The 16,955-nt window shown below is 57.0% G+C and overlaps 1 protein-coding gene across 5 annotated transcripts in view; it reads left to right on the top strand.

Moving 5' to 3' along the window:
• Positions 1-16,955, top strand: part of ACOT11 (acyl-CoA thioesterase 11) — a 59,352-nt gene that overhangs the window by 35,227 nt on the left and 7,170 nt on the right. For all 5 annotated transcript variants that reach the window (XM_070592245.1, XM_070592255.1, XM_070592238.1 and 2 more), the window contains 13 exons: positions 298-367; positions 3,980-4,040; positions 4,614-4,712; positions 5,179-5,314; positions 7,270-7,426; positions 8,646-8,765; positions 10,077-10,221; positions 11,437-11,492; positions 12,266-12,332; positions 12,681-12,764; positions 13,421-13,554; positions 15,624-15,755; positions 16,443-16,569. In XM_070592245.1, coding sequence (XP_070448346.1) covers positions 298-367; positions 3,980-4,040; positions 4,614-4,712; positions 5,179-5,314; positions 7,270-7,426; positions 8,646-8,765; positions 10,077-10,221; positions 11,437-11,492; positions 12,266-12,332; positions 12,681-12,764; positions 13,421-13,554; positions 15,624-15,755; positions 16,443-16,569 — 1,388 coding nt within the window. The remainder of the gene's footprint in view (positions 1-297; positions 368-3,979; positions 4,041-4,613; positions 4,713-5,178; positions 5,315-7,269; positions 7,427-8,645; positions 8,766-10,076; positions 10,222-11,436; positions 11,493-12,265; positions 12,333-12,680; positions 12,765-13,420; positions 13,555-15,623; positions 15,756-16,442; positions 16,570-16,955) is intronic.

Here is a 16,955-nt window from a genome sequence, read left to right as displayed (position 1 = left end):
GAGGACCATGGCGTGATCGTTCACTCATTCAACAGCTACTTACTGAATAGCTGAGTGCCTACTGAGCACCAGGCACTGTCCAGCACTGGGGCACAGCCATGAAGGAGACAGGCAAAAAGCCTTGCCCTGGAGTAACTTGCAGTCTAGCAGAAGGGGAGACACCAGACAGACGAAACCCTGATGTGCAGTGGGGCCAGGGCGTGGTGACTGGTGGAGAGAGGGGAGGGGGTGGGGTGCGGGCAGAGGCCTGCGTGCCAGGGCGGCTGCTGACACACGGCTTTCTTCTCCCGATGCCAGCGGAGAGGCACGCTGGCTGCCCCTGCGTCACGGCCTCCATGGACGACATCTATTTTGAGCACACCATTAGGTAAGTGGCCCCCGTGCTGCTCGGTCCTTCTGGTCACCCTGCTGCAACCCCAGGGCCCCCTCTCCCACCTCCCACCTGGTCAGCCTGTGTGCTGCCTGAAACCTGACTCTGCTGACCGAGGGCCTTTACAGATGCGGTGACCCGTCTGCAGGTCTCAGACAGCTGTGGGCTAGGGCTGGGTTCCCTCGGCCAGGGTGGGGCCAAGGAATTTGCGTCAGGTTTGGAGGTGGACGTTGCTGAGCAACGTCATGGGGTGCTGTGTGATTTTGGGGAAGTCACTCTCTTTCTCTGGGCCTCAGTTTTATTATCTGCAAAATGGAAGGGATTAGACTTCATCACTGAATACCTTTTAGAGTTTGGACCTTCTCTGTGGGTCATTGGTCACTGGCCTGTAGGGAGGTCCCCAGACAAGGTGCTTTTGCAAAGCCTGAGTCAGAAGCTTGGGCCATTCAACCTCTGCTCACATACCTCCAGGGATGAGGAGCTCACTACCTCCAAGTTTTTGTTCTTGTTTTGTTTTGTTTAATATCTGTCCTGGTTAGAAAGCTCTTTGTTATGCTGTGCTGAGCTTTATCTCAGCATAGCTTTGCTGGGACCCAAGGAGCGTGCTGAGCCCTCAGCCCAGGACAGGCTTCAGGGGCTGCACACAGTGCTCTTGCCTCCAGGCCTGCTCCTAAACTTGCTGTCAGTGTCTAGGACATCAAGTGCCAAGGGCCTATTCAGGACTTCCTGGGTGCCCGGTGTCTCGTGGTTAAGGAAAAGTCTGGCTGGTCCCAGTGTCCGTGGATTCAGTCATTCATCACTACTCGCACCATTTCCAGACAAGGGCCCGCACTGGGTGTGGGATGCACAAGGTCACCTGGAGCACGGTGCCCAGGAGCTCCCAGGCTGCAGGGCGACAGATGTAGAAACATTTCAGTTCAGAGGGGTAAGTTCCAGGCTAAGAATGATCTCTGACATATGGGTGCTTTGTAATACTTTCTCTAAATATCTTTTATTTTAAAATAGTTTTTTGATTTACCAAAAATTTGTAGGTAGTACAGAGAGTTCCCACATACCCCACTGCCAGATCTCCTGTTATAAACAGCTTACATTCGTACGGTACTGTACGGTACTGTGTTGCAGTTAATGAACTGATACTGATACATTATTTGTAGGGCCTTTTTAATGCATAAACTTTTTTAATCCTCAGAACACCCTCTGAGGTCCTGGCCATTAGTGTCTTCATTTTACAGTGGAGAAGACTGAGGCCCAGAGAAGTGAAGTAACTTGCCTAGGGCTGTACAGCTAGTGGAGGACCCAGGCTGTACCACCAGCCAGGCAGTGTGGCCCCAGAGCTCTTGCTCTTAACTGCTGGTCTCCATTGCCTGTGTGTCTAGGGGTGGGTGTAGTGGCACAGAGGGTAGTCAAGGGGGCTTCCTGGAGGAGGTGTTTGAGCTGGCTCCAGTATTGTGGGCACTGTATGTAGTGACACTTCGAAGGGCAGTGGAGCTGTGTCTGGGCCAGCTCTGGGTCTCTGCTGCCAACACAGCTTCTGGCACTTGGAGGAGCTAGGGTTAGCCGGGGCTGGGGTGGGGGGTGTGTGTGTGTGTGATGGACGGACCGGCCGTGGGACCCAGCAGAGTGAAGGTGAGTCTGGGCAGAGGAGGGGGTGGGTGGAAGGGGACGCCCAGAGGGTCCTGGGAGGGAGAGCCAGCTGGGGAAGGTTTTTTGTTTGTTTTTGCTCTCATCATTTAAAAATATTTCAAAATGTATCCCTAACGGGTAAGAACTCTTTTTAAACATAACCTCAATGCTCTTATCACACCTCAACAAAATTAGCAATAATCTCTCACTAAATATCCTGTCAGCGTTCGTTGCCCCACTGACTCATGAATTCGTTTTTATTTCCTTTTTCTTTATAGTTATTTTTGTTGTTCAAGTCAGGATGCAAATAAGCTTGCAACTGCTTGCTGTCTCTTGTCTTTTTTTAAATCTGCAGATGCTACACCTCCCCCAGCATCCTCCCCCCACCCCCATCTCTCTTACTCTCTTTTTCCTTGAAATTTCTTTGTTGAGCAAACCTGGGCGTTTTGCCCTCCAGAGTTCTCCCTCATTTGAGTTTTGCTGTTAGCATCACTATGGTGTCATTTAACATGCTCCTCTGTCCCCTGAGAGTAAACTGGTCCTGGGGAAGGGGCTGAGCAGGGGCCAGGCTTGTTCATGGGAGCTGCCTCTCTGCGATGTGGAGAACACCTGGAGGGGTGCTGGGGCGCTTGGGGCTCAGGGGACCCCAGGAGGCTGGCAGTGACCCTGGGGAAGGAGCCAATTTTGGCCTGAGCTGAGGGATGGAGGGCAGTGAGGAAGGAAGAGCAGCTCAGGGGTCCAAGCCGGTGTCTGCTTGGCTTTGGGGGAAGTTAGAGCGGAAAGGGGTGGGGGTGGGGGGGTCACAATTTTCTTTCATTTTTTAGCACCACAGGAAATAGACTTATTTTTGTTTGGAGGATCATGGAAGTTTTTTTTCTAATTTTTTATCATGATAACTTTCAAAATTATAGAAAAGTTGTATAGTGCAATGATCGTCACCACTGGATTTAATAATTAGCGTTTTCCTAAATTTGCTTTATCTACATATGGATAAACAAGTGCACATACTTTTCTCTCCATTGAAAGTAATTTGCAGACGTCACAATACCTCATCCCTCCACACACCAGCATGCATCTCCTAGAAATGACAGGCCCCTCCGTGGCTGTTAGAACTGCTAAAAACATGAACGGAAGCGAAGTCAACACAGGGCAGGCGAGGTGGCTCCCCGGGGATTCTGAGTGTTCACCTGGATGTGGGCATCGTTCCAGAGGGACAGGCTGCGACTGCAAAGAGTGGGGCCAGTGGAGTCAACAGAATCGGTCCAGAATCCTGGCTCTGTCACTTTTTAGCTGGGTGACCATGGGCAAGTGGCTACCCTCTCTGATGCTCAGTCCCCCTATACTACCTGCCAAGCTTGTTTGGAGGCTCAGATGAGGTAGTGTGCAGTTCCTGGCACATAGTAGGCATTCTTTAAATGTCTTCATTTCCCTTCCCACCCTCTATTCATAGCCCCCTGCACTTAGTAGGCATTCAGTAAGTGTGGTATTCGTTAATTCGGTAGGCCACTCTTATGGAGAACCGACCCTGTGCCATGTGCTAGGCCTTGAAGAGTCAGCGGTGAGCAAAACAGACGTGCCCCTTGCCCCAGTGGAGCTTAAGGATTGTGTGGAGACAGTGGTCAGTCTGTTGGAAGAAGTGTCGGGAGGGTGAACCTTATGGGGCACGAGAGGGCAGGGAGGGCTTCCCTGAGGAGGGGGCTGTGGAGCTGAGAGCACAGGGAGACTCGAGCACTCATGGGAAGGGGGAGCGGGGAACGGGGGAGGTGAATGAAGTTGCGCCCCTCATCTCGGCCTCGGCTTTCCCGCCTGTGAAGTGGGGCCGAGGCTGTCTGCTCTGAGGCCTCGGTGACATCACAGATGTGAGTGGCTCTCTAAGCCGTGATGTTCTCCGTCCACTTCCCCTCAGCAGACGCCCTGCCAGCGTCTGAGGCCCCTGTTCCCTCCCTCCTCCCCTCTGGAAGGCTCACGCCTGCTCTCTCTCCTCAGTGTTGGCCAGGTGGTGAATATCAAGGCCAAGGTGAACCGGGCCTTCAACTCCAGCATGGAGGTGTGTGGGCAGCACCGTGGGGTGGGCGGGCGGGGTTTCCACCTCCTCTGGGCTCTCAGCCCCCAGCCCCCAGCCGGGTGTGCACACGCACGGAGCCCAGGCTGAGGCAGCAGGTTCTGAGACAGCTGGCGGGGTTGCAAGAGTCCCTTGGATCTAACTGTCCAGCACCCAGAACACAGAAGGGAGAGCTGAGGCCAGGAAGGGACTTGCCCCGGGTCACCAGGTCACCAGGTGTCTGTCCTTTTAGTTTAGCGAGCACCTTACTTGCTTCAACCCCTTTCATCAACAGTCTGTTTTTAACCTTCTCGATAACGCTGTGAGGGAGGTATGATCATTTCACTTTACAAATGAGAAAACCGAGGCCCAGAGAAGGGAAGTGACTTGCCCAAAGTTTCCCAGGGAGCCAGGGGGAGAGCCAGAACCCACCCCAGCTCTCTGTCTTCCTAGATTTGGTGGGTGCTACAGGAGTGCCAGAGGCCAGGCCTGGGCAGGACCCGCTGTCTCGTTGCGCGGTGGGGCCTTGGGTTGGTGAGCCCTATTTCTTCCCTCCTCTACCTTACTCTTCCCCTGCAGGTGGGCATCCAGGTGGCTTCCGAGGACCTGTGCTCTGAGAAGCAGTGGAGCGTGTGCAAGGCCTTGGCCACCTTTGTGGCTCACCGGGAGCTCTCCAGGGTAGGTGGCCACACCTGGCCGCTCAATGCTGCTGGGCCACCTGGGTACCTGTCATGGAAGGGCTGGACCAGGGCGGTGATTCTGGGGGTTGGTGGAGGCATGGAGGTGGGGGCTGCGGGAATCCCACTGCCATGGAAGCCCAGGCGCCTTCCCGCTCTCCTTCTCGCTCTGCTTCCCCCTCTCCCTGTGCATCTCATGGGAGGATTCTTCAGATCTCACCATTCCCTTTCGTGTCCTGCAGCGACACCCCCTGCCCGCCATCCACTGTGCCTTTGCCCAAGAAGAATGGGGACAGTTGGAGGGTGAATAACATGTGTCAGTCAACATGGAGACAGGAAGATGGGGTCAAAGAGGGGAAAGCTTGTGACCAAGAGCCCTAGGCGTGAGGTGGTGGCTGGGGGACAGACCCTCGTGCTATTTCAGGGAACTTGGCCTGAGCACCTTCCACCTCACCCCTTGCCCACAGGTGAAGCTGAAGCCGATCACGCCCCGGACGGAGGAGGAGAAGACCGAGCACAGCGTGGCGGCCGAGCGCCGGCGCATGCGGCTGGTCTACGCGGACACCATCAAGGACCTCCTGGCCAACTGTGTCATTCAGGACGGTGAGTGGCCATGGGTGGGGAGGACAGCTGGCATCCTGCTTGCCCCCCTTTGCCCTGGGCCTGCCCTGGGCAGAGGAAAGAAGGGAGTTTCCTTGGGACTTGGGTCCACCCACTGGTGGCCTCAGGCCTGGCTGGCCCTCTTGCCTCAAGGTCTCCTTCAGGGAAAGGAGAGTGTTGGGGCCTCTTGCCCAGCTTTCAGGAGCCGTGAAGGTGGAGTTAGGACATATGGAAAATCCGTTGTTGTCCACCAAATGCATTTGAGTCTCTAGGATTCAAGGTGTTTAAAAAGGTAGTATTGAGCTTGGCCTGAAGATTGATTTTTTAAAAAGAATATGGATAGGTTGGTAGGTAGGCAGATGATAGATAGATAGATAGATAGATAGATAGATAGATAGATAGATATGGGGATGGAGATAGAGATAGAGATGACAGAATGAAAAGCAAGACTCTCTCCTACCCTGGAACCCAGGCTTCCTCCAGAGGTACGACTGTTCCTCGCTGGGCATCTTTCCAGAAGTACCCCTGCATATTCAAGCACACTATGTATTATTTAGCTCCCTCTTTTTCCAAAAAGGGATCATACACACTGCTCTGTATGTTGTTTTTTTCCCCTTAAAAGTGTATCATGGAGCATGTCCTGTACCAGCACACGGGGATCTGCTGTGGGCTGCTGGGTTGTTGATGGGTGGGGAGAGGAGGCGTGGTCTCCCTGATGGAGGGTGCAGGCTGGGTGCAGGCCCGGGTGGTCTCCCTGACGGAGGCCGCAGGCTGGGCACAGCCCCGTGGGGGGGCCTTGGGTTTGGACACTGATCTCCAGAATGCAGAGTCTTCCTTGAAACATAAGGGAGGCAATTTTAGGACAACTCGAAGGTTGTTCAGCTGCCCAAAGCGGGGAGACAGCAGGTGGAAGGAGCTGACCCTGTGAGAGTGGTGAGCTGTGCTCTGAATTCCGTGCCCTATTTACATGCGGCCTGAGCCATGGCTGGGCGGGCCTGGCTCTTCCTACCATCGTTGAGGCACCCCGGAACCATCCATCCCACCACAGCCCTCCTAGGTCCCTCCTGTTCTGACAGCCCTTCTACTCAAGGGTCAGTCCAAATGCCTTTGCCTAGCATCTAGGCCCTGGGCTGACCGCTCGGCCTCCTCTGGTCTGTGCATTTCTTGCCCTCTGCTCCAGCTGAGCCAAAGGCCGTGTTGCTCCCTGCGACTGTCCTTCCTGTCGTTTCTCCAGACCTTGCTCAGGCCACCCTCAACCTCCCCTCCTCCCTGCCTGTGGCGTCTCCCAGCAGCCTGCAAACCAGGTGAAATGTGGCCTCTTTGATGGGCCTCCCTGGCGAGACCTTTGTCCCTGCATGATGGGAGATGCATGGCATCTCCTTGGCTTGGGTGGGGCATGTCAGCCTCTGCTCCCTTCATCCCCAAGGCCCTGCCCACCCTCTGGCCTCTGCTGCTGAGGATAGCCTAATGCCATTGCCTCCGAGGGACAGGGCATGTCAGGGCACAGGGAGGGAAGAATGATCCTCCTGAGAGTGTTTACTGAGCCGGGGACCACGCACTCTAGAATTGCGATTGCATTTCATCTTCACAGTCCTAATGGGTCAGGTTTGACCTCTGCCCTTCAGAGAGGAGGAAATTGAGGTTCAGAGAGGTTGCTTGACTTGCCCAACGTCGTACAGGCTGTGTGGGGTGGAGCTGAGGTTCAGACCCAGCTGTGTGTTGTCTCCAGGCTGGTGCTCTGTGCACTGCTCTGTAGGAGCCCCGTCTCCCTCATCCCATCTCCTCCCGTCCCTCATCCAGGGCCAGCCCACGCCTCATGCACACGAGGGGTTGAGTAAATAAGACAATCTGGGTGGGGGCAGGGGTGGTGGTGGGGGTCCGGGCTGCTTGTGGGGAGGCTCTGCCCTTGGGAACCTTATCACCTTGCCACCTCCCTCCCTCTGCCCCTCCCTGGCTAGATCTGGAGAGCAGAGACTGCAGCCACACGGTGCCGGCCGAGAAGACCCGGGTAGAGAGCGTGGAGCTGGTCCTGCCCCCCCACGCCAACCACCAGGGCAACACCTTCGGGGGCCAGATCATGGCCTGGATGGAGAACGTGGCCACCATCGCAGCCAGGTGAGGGGAGAGCGCGCGGCCCCTGCCTGCCCTACCTTCTCCCCTCTTCCTCGTGACCATCTCCGTCTGGGGGAGAAACCCAGCTTGGTGTTGGCCTCCAAGGCTTCAGAAGCTTGGCTGTTGTGTTGTGGGTAACCCAGAGAACCAGAGAGGAGTGATCTTCTATGAGCTGGCCATTCCTTCCTCGACTTCAAGAGCCCTCCTAGTTGCCATTGCCTGCATGGGAAGTGCCAAGGCCCTGGGCCTGGCACTAAGGCCTCCCCTTGGCCCGGCCCTGCCTGCTCTCTTCCTGAATCTTCTGCTCCCTGCAGATCGAGCTGGTTGTGCTCCCCTTCCCATCCTGCACGTCCCCAGCTCCTGCACCTATTCCTAGTGTGACCTCCGCCATGCGACCCCGCTCTTCTTTCTCTGCTAAGATCCTGCCCACTCCTCCATGAAGTCACTCTGACTCTTCCCTTCTTCCTAGAGGTGACACTAATCCCTATAACTTCTCCTGTAACTTCTGTGCCTGCCCAAGGCTGGTTCTACCCTAATTATTGGGGTATTTTTATGGTTATGATAACTGACATTCACTGACACTCTTATACCCTTGTGACTTTGTACTTGCCGTTCCCTCTGCCAGGAGTGCCCTTCCCACCCCCACGCCCTCCTTGGCCAGGCAATTTCTTCCTCACCCTTTAGAGCCCGCCTTACATGGCCCCTCCTCCCCTCCTCTGTGTTTAGATGGGGACACAGTGCGTAAGCAATGCCATTTTGGGCAGCCTGGGCTATGAGTGTGATAAGACCTCAGAGAAGGGTCAGAGCCCGGGTAGTCAGGGAAGTCTTCCTGGAGGAGGAACACTTTAGCTGGGCCTTGAATGACAAATAGCCTTGGGTAAGGGGCGGGCTTCCAGGTAGCAGGAACAGCAGGTGGTAGGGTGTAAAGGTTGGAAGGAAAATGGGGAAGGGGTTTACCCCAAGCCCTGCCCTAGGCTTTCTTCTGTCACCTCAGGCTCAGCTGTTTTCCACAGGCCTTAGTATTCTAAGCTGTGAGATGGGCTTTAGTTCTGTTCCTCTGGGCTGACCTGTCGCTGGGTTGGGTGGGAGTGAGTGGGCCAGAGGGCAGTGGATGTGGTTTCAGGCTGGGTCTCGGGATGGGGCAGGGGTTGGAGGCTGGCCCAAGTCTGTGACTGAAGCACTGGGGGCATTTCCTGTCCCCCCGACCCCTGGCCTCCTCCAGCCGGCTGTGCCGTGCCCACCCTACACTGAAGGCCATCGAGATGTTCCACTTCCGGGGCCCATCCCAGGTTGGGGACCGCCTGGTGCTCAAGGCCATCGTGAACAACACCTTCAAGCATAGGTGAGGGGCCGGGATGGGTGGGGCTGGGGCCCCCTGGGGCCGAGGGCTCTCTCTGACCCTAGAAGGGACCTGGCTGCAATCCTGCCAGGACCCCGTTGCCCTGCAGACGAGGTCTGAACCCTGCTGGCTGCTGGGTTGCTTCACTGGCACCAAGATTCCACTCGGGTGTCCCCTCTTCTGGGCCCCCTGCCTGGGTCTCCCGTTGTCTCGGATGGTACTGCGTGCTCAGCGTGTCTCGTCTCTCTCCCTGGCTCTGCCTCTGGCCTCCGAACTATGAGTGCTCACATCACAGTGCCACCTCCTGCCGGTGCTGTCATTTATCAAACCCTTTCCCACCCTTTCCCTAAAACAAACAGTCCCCAGAGCCCTGACCCTTGGAATGAATCCTGATACCTCCATGAAAGCTGACTTTAAATATGTAGCTTTTTTGGTGATTTCAAATATTTGGTGATTTTCAATGATGGTGTAGTCATTAGAGTGAGGGATCTGGAGCCAGGCTGCCTGGGTTCAAGTTTGGCTCAATGCTTAACAAGCTGTGTGACTTTGGGCAAGTTACTTACCCTCTCTGAGTCTCAGTTCTTTCACCTGTAAAAGGGGACTCGCTACAACTCCCTCAGAGTTGTGAGGATTCAGTGAGGCGTTGCTGTGGAATGCCAGAGGAGACGTCTAGTGATGCACCATTGCTGCCTGCTGTTATTGTTGTGATTATCATTATTCAAGGTCTGGCCAGCATAGTCTGCCGCCGTGCAGGGAAAGGCCCTGCACTGGGAGCGTGAGGCCCGGTTTCTAGTCCGGATTCTCCTCCTGCCCATGTGCGGCCTGGGGCAGTCATTGCCCTGTGCTGGGTCTCAGTCTCGCCGTTGTTGATGTTCTTGCTGGGTGCTGTCAGCGCTGCTGTCGCGCTCGCTTGGAGGTGCATGTGTACGGGGCGTCTTTCTAATGGGGCCTGCACTCCACCTCCTGGCGCCTCTCCCTCCACAGCCCTCTGCAGTTCACCCTTGCAGATTTCCTGTACGTGCTGGTGGCGCCGCCTCCCAGCTGCAGCCCACGGGGGCGTGGACCAGGGGGTTTATTCATTCTGTGCCCCAGTGGTGAGCACAGGGCCGGGCACGCATAGGTCTCTCTAAACATTGAGGACAGGGACAGTTCTGGGTTCCTTCCTGCCAGTGATCTGGGCTGCTGGAAGAACCACAGGAGTGTGTGTGTGTGCACGTGTGTGTGTGCACATTCGTGTGTGTGTGTGTGTGTTAGGGAGGGGGCGTGGCCTGGGAAGGTCTGTCCCGATGAGAGCCACCGCCGTCGTCCCCTCAGCATGGAGGTGGGCGTGTGCGTGGAGGCCTACCGCCAAGAGGCTGAGACCCACCGGCGACACATCAACAGCGCCTTCATGACCTTTGTCGTCCTGGACGCAGACGACCAGCCTCAGACGCTGCCCTGGATTCGGCCGCAGCCGGGGGTGAGTGGGGGCAGCACTCTGTCCCACTGCCAGCTCCCTCTCCTCCCCGCCCAGGGGTGGGAGGCCCCGCCCTGCCCCTCTGCTGGGGCCCAGCCAGCTCTGAGTGCCCTGCTGTGGACCCCGGAGATGCCCCTCGGGCCAGGCAGGCCCCTCGTTCTGCCTGTAAGAGCTCAGTCAGTGCGTGTGGGCCGGGCCCGTAGTTGGGTGTAGCAGGGGCTCTGAACCTGCAGAGTTGGAAGCAGGTGGGCTGGAACCCACCTCTGCCATGCGCTAGCACGTGCCCTCTGCCAGCTTCCATCCCATCTCTAAAGTGGTCGTGTCTGCGGTCCCTGCCTCTCGGGGCTGTGGGGTCTGTGGTGAGTGTCATGATGATGGCGACAGGAGAGCAAATAGCACAGGCATGAGAGGCGGGCCTGGGTTCAAAGGCTGTCTCAGGAGATGCTCCCTTGTGCCTTCTGGGGGCCAGGGAGTGACCTTGCAGAGGTCGCCCTCTCTCTGTGAAGGTCCCCGCCCTGCCTGCATAGGCTGTGCAAACCTCTCGCCCTGTAGCTGGGTGTCGGACGGTCAAGGGTGGGCGGTGGGTGGAGGAGCGGGGAGCCTGGCAGACAGGGGTACAGTGCACAGTGCACAAGGTGCCTTCAGGCCTTCACCATTTAATGCTCACGAGGGCGGCGACATTAGAAGTAGCGGTTAAGAGGGCGGCTCCGAGGCACTACTTGGTTGTTGGTTCTGTTCCTGACTCTCCTCCTTACCCCTGAGACCGTGGGCAAGCCCCTTAACCTCTCTGTGCCTCAGTTTCCTCCTCTGAAATGGGGACAACATGAGTACCCGCCTCAGAGGGTTGTTGTAAGGCTTCGATGAAGTTGCACACGGACAGCATTTCAGTTGAGTGCCTGGGCAGAGCAGTGGCCAATGAATGTGGCTCTTACTAGCATCATAAGTGCCCTTTGGGTATCCCCTTTCACAGAGGAGGAAGCCGAAGTCCAGGTGGTGTTCCCAGAGTCACTCGGACAGTCTGGGGGAAGCCAGGCTGGAGCTCAGTTCCTGGCACTTTCCCGTCCATCTTGCCTTCATCACGGCTGCCCCAGTGAGACCTGAACGCCCCTTTAGGGCTGCAGGGCCTCCTTGGGCCCTTGCGGGGCAGACAGGAAGCGGGGCAGGGGGCAAACTGGTTGTCCCTCCTGCAACACAGTCTGTCTCTGCTTCTCACCGCAGGATGGCGAGCGGCGGTACCGAGAGGCCAGTGCCAGGAAGAAGATCCGCCTGGACAGGCAAGCGGGGCTGGGCAGTGGGAGTGGACACAGGCTCGGGGCTGTCGCCCTGCTCCCCGGGTCCCAGGGACTTGCGTTTCTTCAGTGCCGCCCCTGTGCTGGGCGTTGGGCTGGGCCCTTTGCATCCATGCAGCTGCATCACACAGAGGTCTTACTGGCCCCCTGTCCTGGCCAGGACACTGAGGACAGAGGGATTAGGCATCCACGGGCATGCAGATAGGAATGGTCGGCAGACTGAGCATTTGAACCTGGCCAGGTCTGCCGGTTGCAAACCTTATGCCTTCCATCGACTCTGATGCCCGCTTGGTAGATGCAGAGAGAAAGGCCCTCAGAGGAGACGCAAAGCCAGGTGTGAACGCCGCCGCTGCGAAAGCTCTCCATGGGCTTGACCATGCTGCCAACGCGCCGGGGACACCAGCGCTGTTAGTGAGAGAAAGTGTGCATTTCCCGGGTGCCCTGTGACAGCCCTGTGAGGCGGTGTGACCACCGATCCCGTTTTGCATATGAGGACACTGAGGCACAGGGTGAGGCTGCTGTAGCCAGAGTTGACAGCTCAGCAGGGGTGGGGCGCTGAGCCTTCACCGGCCCCTTTCCTCCGTGCTGTCCCCGCCTCTGACGGTATTTGTCTTTTCTCACCGCTGTTTTTGGTGAGCCCATCGGTCTCCCACCCACTGGGCTCAGCACAGGGCCTGGCACACAGCAGGCCTGAGTAAAGTCTGTCGAAAGAGATGGGCTTCCAAGGTACCACGGTTGTCATCTTCCCTCCTTCCCAGGAAGTACATCGTGTCCTGTAAGCAGGCTGAAATGCCCCTGTCTGTCCCCTGGGACCCGAGCAATCAGGTAAGGCCCTCTGCTTCAAGGGGACAGTCCTCGGGCCTCCCCTCCTGTCTGAGTGGGTCTGGAAGTCGGCCTGAAGGGGACAGGATGCAATGCCGTGCCTCAGGACGGGGCCAGTTGGCGAGGGCCTTCCCATGTCCCTGTGTGTCAAGAGGGAGCCGAGGCCCTGAGAGGAGAGAGGACTTGTGCAGGGTCACACCATGAGCCTGGTCAGGCCTGGGCCTCCTGCCCACAGCCCGGGACTCTTTCCATAGCGCCACTGCCCTGCACGGTCCGCGCTCCTCTCCCCGCCCCAGCGTGGCTCGGCCGGAGCCCGAGCAGGAAGCTGAGTCTGCGGTGCGCTCCGTGCAGGTGTACCTGAGCTACAACAACGTCTCCTCCCTGAAGATGCTGGTGGCCAAGGACGACTGGGTGCTGTCCTCAGAGACCAACCAGGTAGCTGGCCCCACTCATCCAGGCTTCCTTTCTCCCCTGAGCAGCCAGAGGCGGCTGATTGCAAGCAGCAGAAACTCTCTCAAACCACTCCCGTCAAAGGGGCTTTCTTAAAAGGAATCTGATGAGATCATGAAACCAGCCCAGTGATAGCAGCATACCTGCCCCACCGGGCGCGGAGTGGAGGACCCCGTCCTCCTTCCCTGCTGGCCCGCCTTCATGCCCAGGGTCTCCTCGCTGCTGCTCTCAGCCCAGCTGCTTCCTCCCGTCTGCCCTTCCTCCTCCACTGCAGGGATGAGGCCAGGAAAGACTTGAGCTCTGCCAGTCTGGCCTGTGCCCTGGGACCAGTCGCTTCCCCACCTGTGACATTGTGGAGTTGAATGGACTCCTGGCTCTGAGGATCCATTCCATTGTTGCCTCAGTCACTGCTTCTTAAGACACCTTCCTGTCCACTTGGGCTGAATTCTCTCAACAGCTCATTTTCCAGGGGATGCGACCGAGGCTCAGAGAGGTTGGGTCCTTTTTTCACAGTCACACAGCAAGTCAGTGGCAGCCCTGAGCTTCCAGCCCCGGCCGCTAGCACCTCAGTCAGCCCACCCCACCACCCCGCACAGTCTGGGGAGGGGGTGCAGGAGCACGGCTGCCCTGTGTCCATGTAGATCCGCCTGTACACTCTGGAGGAAGACAAGTTCCTCGCCTTCCACTTGGAGATGTTGGTGCATGTGGACGCAACCCAGGCCTTCCTGCTGCTGTCGGACCTGTGTCGGAGGCCTGAGTGGGACAAGCACTGCCGGTGAGGCGGGGCGCCTGCGAGGTACACTCGCTGCTCAGGCCCGGTGGGTAGGGCGGGCCCTCAGCTGTCTCCTCCTGTTGAGCCATCCCCCATCGTGCTCAGCCCTGCTGGCCTTTCCCTGGGTGTGGGGGGCGCTGTGTTATGTGTCAGGAGGGGTCAGAGCCAAGGGTGTTCTGAGCCCCCAGGAAGGGGACTGAGGCTCAGGTTGGAGTTGGAGGCCTGCGTTTAAGTCCTGTTTCTGGCCCAACTAACTGTGTGACCTTGAGCAAGTCACTTCCTTTCCAGGCCTCAGTTTCCCTTCTCTTAAAATGGGTACTTGAGGTGTGGGTCATGGATTTGCACCCAGGGATAGATCAGTGATGTCCAGACCGTGTTCTGTGGAGTTCTGTGTTCCCGGAGTGGGCTTGGGGACCGCAGCGGTGTGGCAAGGCCGACGGGCGCTGGGCCTGCTCCCGGGTTCAGGGTAACAGAGAACGGCCAGTTTGCTGCTTTTACCGAGTTTGCTGGGTCTTCTTAGGGATGTGTACACGAATCTGTTATTTTTTAATGTACTGAGTTGCTGAATATAAATATGTTATTCCTATAAATACATTTGTTCCCTCAATTTACTGGTTCTTCATGTGAATATTTTCTTCTTACATTTAGTCGAGGAAGATAAGTACATTCTTAGGAAAATAGCCAAAATGTCAGTGTTTAACATGGAAATGTTAAAGTTGAAACTGGTGTTTTTTCAAATTCTTTCTTTGAAGTCATTTTCTGTTATGCCGACACCCTGCTTTGAGGGGATGGTTCTGTGATGGTTTCTCCGATGGCTTATTAGGATTCCTGAGTATATGCATGAGGAGTGGCTGTGCATTTGGAAATCCAGCGAGCTGGTCATTTGACAAATTGGCCTTGCCCGCCCTACCCCCATCTATCTCCACCAGAGCAGGCCTGCTTGCAGCTATTTCCTCATGGGCTTTCTGCTGAGTTTCTCTGCAAAAAGGGCTGTGTTTCTTTAAAGATCCCTGGTCTAGGTGACCCCAGACAGTGCTGTTCTAGAGGGGCTTTTCCAGAGGTGACTCAGTGGTCGATGTTGTGGGGAGGGGATGGGCGTATGATAGGAAGGCTTCATGGAGGAGGCAGGCTGGTGTGGGCCTTGAAGGCTAGATCAGATCTTGATACTTGATGGGTTGGGGGGAGTGTCCTGAGGAAAAGCGGCGCCCCTAGCTTCTTCCCCCGACCCTGTCCACAGCTGCCCTGTTCCTGAGGCGGCCCCGAGGGTGGGCAGGAGAGTGAGGAGAGGCTAGCAGGCTGGACATGGTCATGCGTGTCTCTGTGAGGGGCGCTTGTGTGTACACGTGTTTTGGTGTAAGCCTCTGTGTGTGTTCCCGCCCGGGCCTAGGGGGCAGAGCTCTGGCACCTGACAGCCAGAGCGCCTCCCGGCCCTGCTTCCTTATTAGCTCTGTGGCCATGGGCAGGGCATGTCCCTGAGTCTCAGCCCTTCATCTATGGCGTGGGGATACCCAGAGTACCTACGGCAGGGGCTCTTGTGGGATTAAGTGAGAGTACACGTGGACTCTTAGAACAGCGCCTGGCACATGGCAGGTGCTCACTAAGTATCAAGTATGACACTAAATCACACATGTGCGTGGGGCGTGTGCACCAGCACAGACATGGACAGATAGGCATGGATCTGTGTGTACACTGGTGGGTGTCCTTCCATGTGTCTGTGCCTGTGTGCATGTATGCCCACAGGTGTGCAGGTGTCCTTACGTGTCTGTCTGTTCTTGTGTCTGTGTGTGCATGCATTTGTTTGTGTATATGTGTGTGTGTTCCCTGATGTGTGTGTTGGGGGGGGGGTGTGCATTTGCCTGTGTATGTGTTTATGTGTGCTCCTGTGTGTGTGTGTGTCTGTCTTGGCCAGGCCTTCCCGTGGTCCCTGCAGGGCAGTGTAGGGGTGAGGCGTCCCCCAAGCATCTGCTCAGGGAGGCCGAAGCGTGGGTGGGCCTGGGCCAGACCGGTTCTTATACCGGAGAACCAGCGCAGAGAACCAGAACTTGGGCTCTGAGCTCTGGGCCTCCCCACAGGAGCGTGGAGCTGGTGCAGCAGGTGGACGAGGACGATGCCATCTACCACATCATTAGCCCCGCCCTCGGTGGTGACACCAAGCCCCAGGACTTTGTGGTCCTGGCCTCTCGGCGGAAGCCTTGTGACAATGGGTAGGTGCCTGCCTGCTAGAGTGGGAGGCGGGCAGGGCTCACCTTCCTCCCCAAGGAGGGGACATCAGCCTAGCGTTAGAAGTCTGCTTCCTGTTGGCCATGGGACCCCAGGCCCCACTTGGCCTTTCTGGGCTGCTGTGGTAAAATGGGGGGCAAGGGGACACACCTCCCCTCTGGTCACTGTGCTCTAAGGTCACCGTGCTCTAAGGCAGGATGGTCTCTGTCCTGTGGTGGCGAGGCTGCCTCACCCCCGGCTGTGAACAGGCTGTTGCTCACATGGCTACCTCCTTGGCCTCCATCCTTTGGAAGCCCCGTGTTGACTGGAGGGTGGCAAGTCTGCCCGCTGTGCCATGGTGAGGATGCCAGCACGGATGGCATCACTTCCTCCAGAGACAGGCACAGAAAGATGAAGCACGAACATCCCAAAGCACACGGCTCCTCCCTGGGCGTCGGCAGTAGAGGGGCTTTTCCAGAAAACCTGCAGTGAAGTCACGCTGGTTCTTGGCTCATTCAGTGCCGCTAACCCACAGGCGCCTCCTCTCTCCAGCCGGCCGGGAGCCTTTGAGTTTGTGTGTCCTAGACTCTGGCGAGGGCCTCAGTGCCAGGGGGGCTCCAGAGCCTGGGTCAGTGTCAAATAGGCCTCACTTTCTCTTTCTGTGCCCCCTCCCTGCCCTTCCTCCTCTCCAGGGACCCCTATGTCATCGCTCTGAGGTCAGTCACGCTGCCCACGCACCGTGAGACCCCGGAGTACAGGCGTGGGGAGACCATCTGCTCGGGCTTCTGCTTCTGGAGAGAGGGGGACCAGTTGACCAAGGTGAGGCCCAGTGTCTCCTCTCCCGCTTCCACCTGGATCCGCCCCAAGGCCACGCGTGTGTCCAGAGCTGTACGGCTCAGACAATTCCAGACCTGGGCCCCCCACCCACCAGCTGGCTCCCTCTTCCAGCTTGGGAGCGCCTAAGAGTGTCAGGGGCTGAAATGAACCTTCCTTAGGGTCTAATCTGTGCAGAGAGAAGTCTGAGGCCACTGCGGTCTGGGAAGAAGCTCTGGATGCTGAAGGCAGAGGGCCTGGGTTCTGATCTAAAATTCGCCTCCTTGTTTATTTATGGATATAAACTTCTGTCTAGGAAGGCTTAAGATGGCTTCCAGGGCCCATAAAACTCAGCGGGGCAGTCAGTGTTCATTGCAAACATGGGGAGGAAG

Source organism: Equus przewalskii, chromosome 2 (assembly GCF_037783145.1).
Source record: "Equus przewalskii isolate Varuska chromosome 2, EquPr2, whole genome shotgun sequence".
Lineage (NCBI taxonomy): Eukaryota > Metazoa > Chordata > Mammalia > Perissodactyla > Equidae > Equus > Equus przewalskii.
Note: the sequence above shows the minus strand (reverse complement) of the source record. Positions and strands in the feature narration are given on the sequence as shown.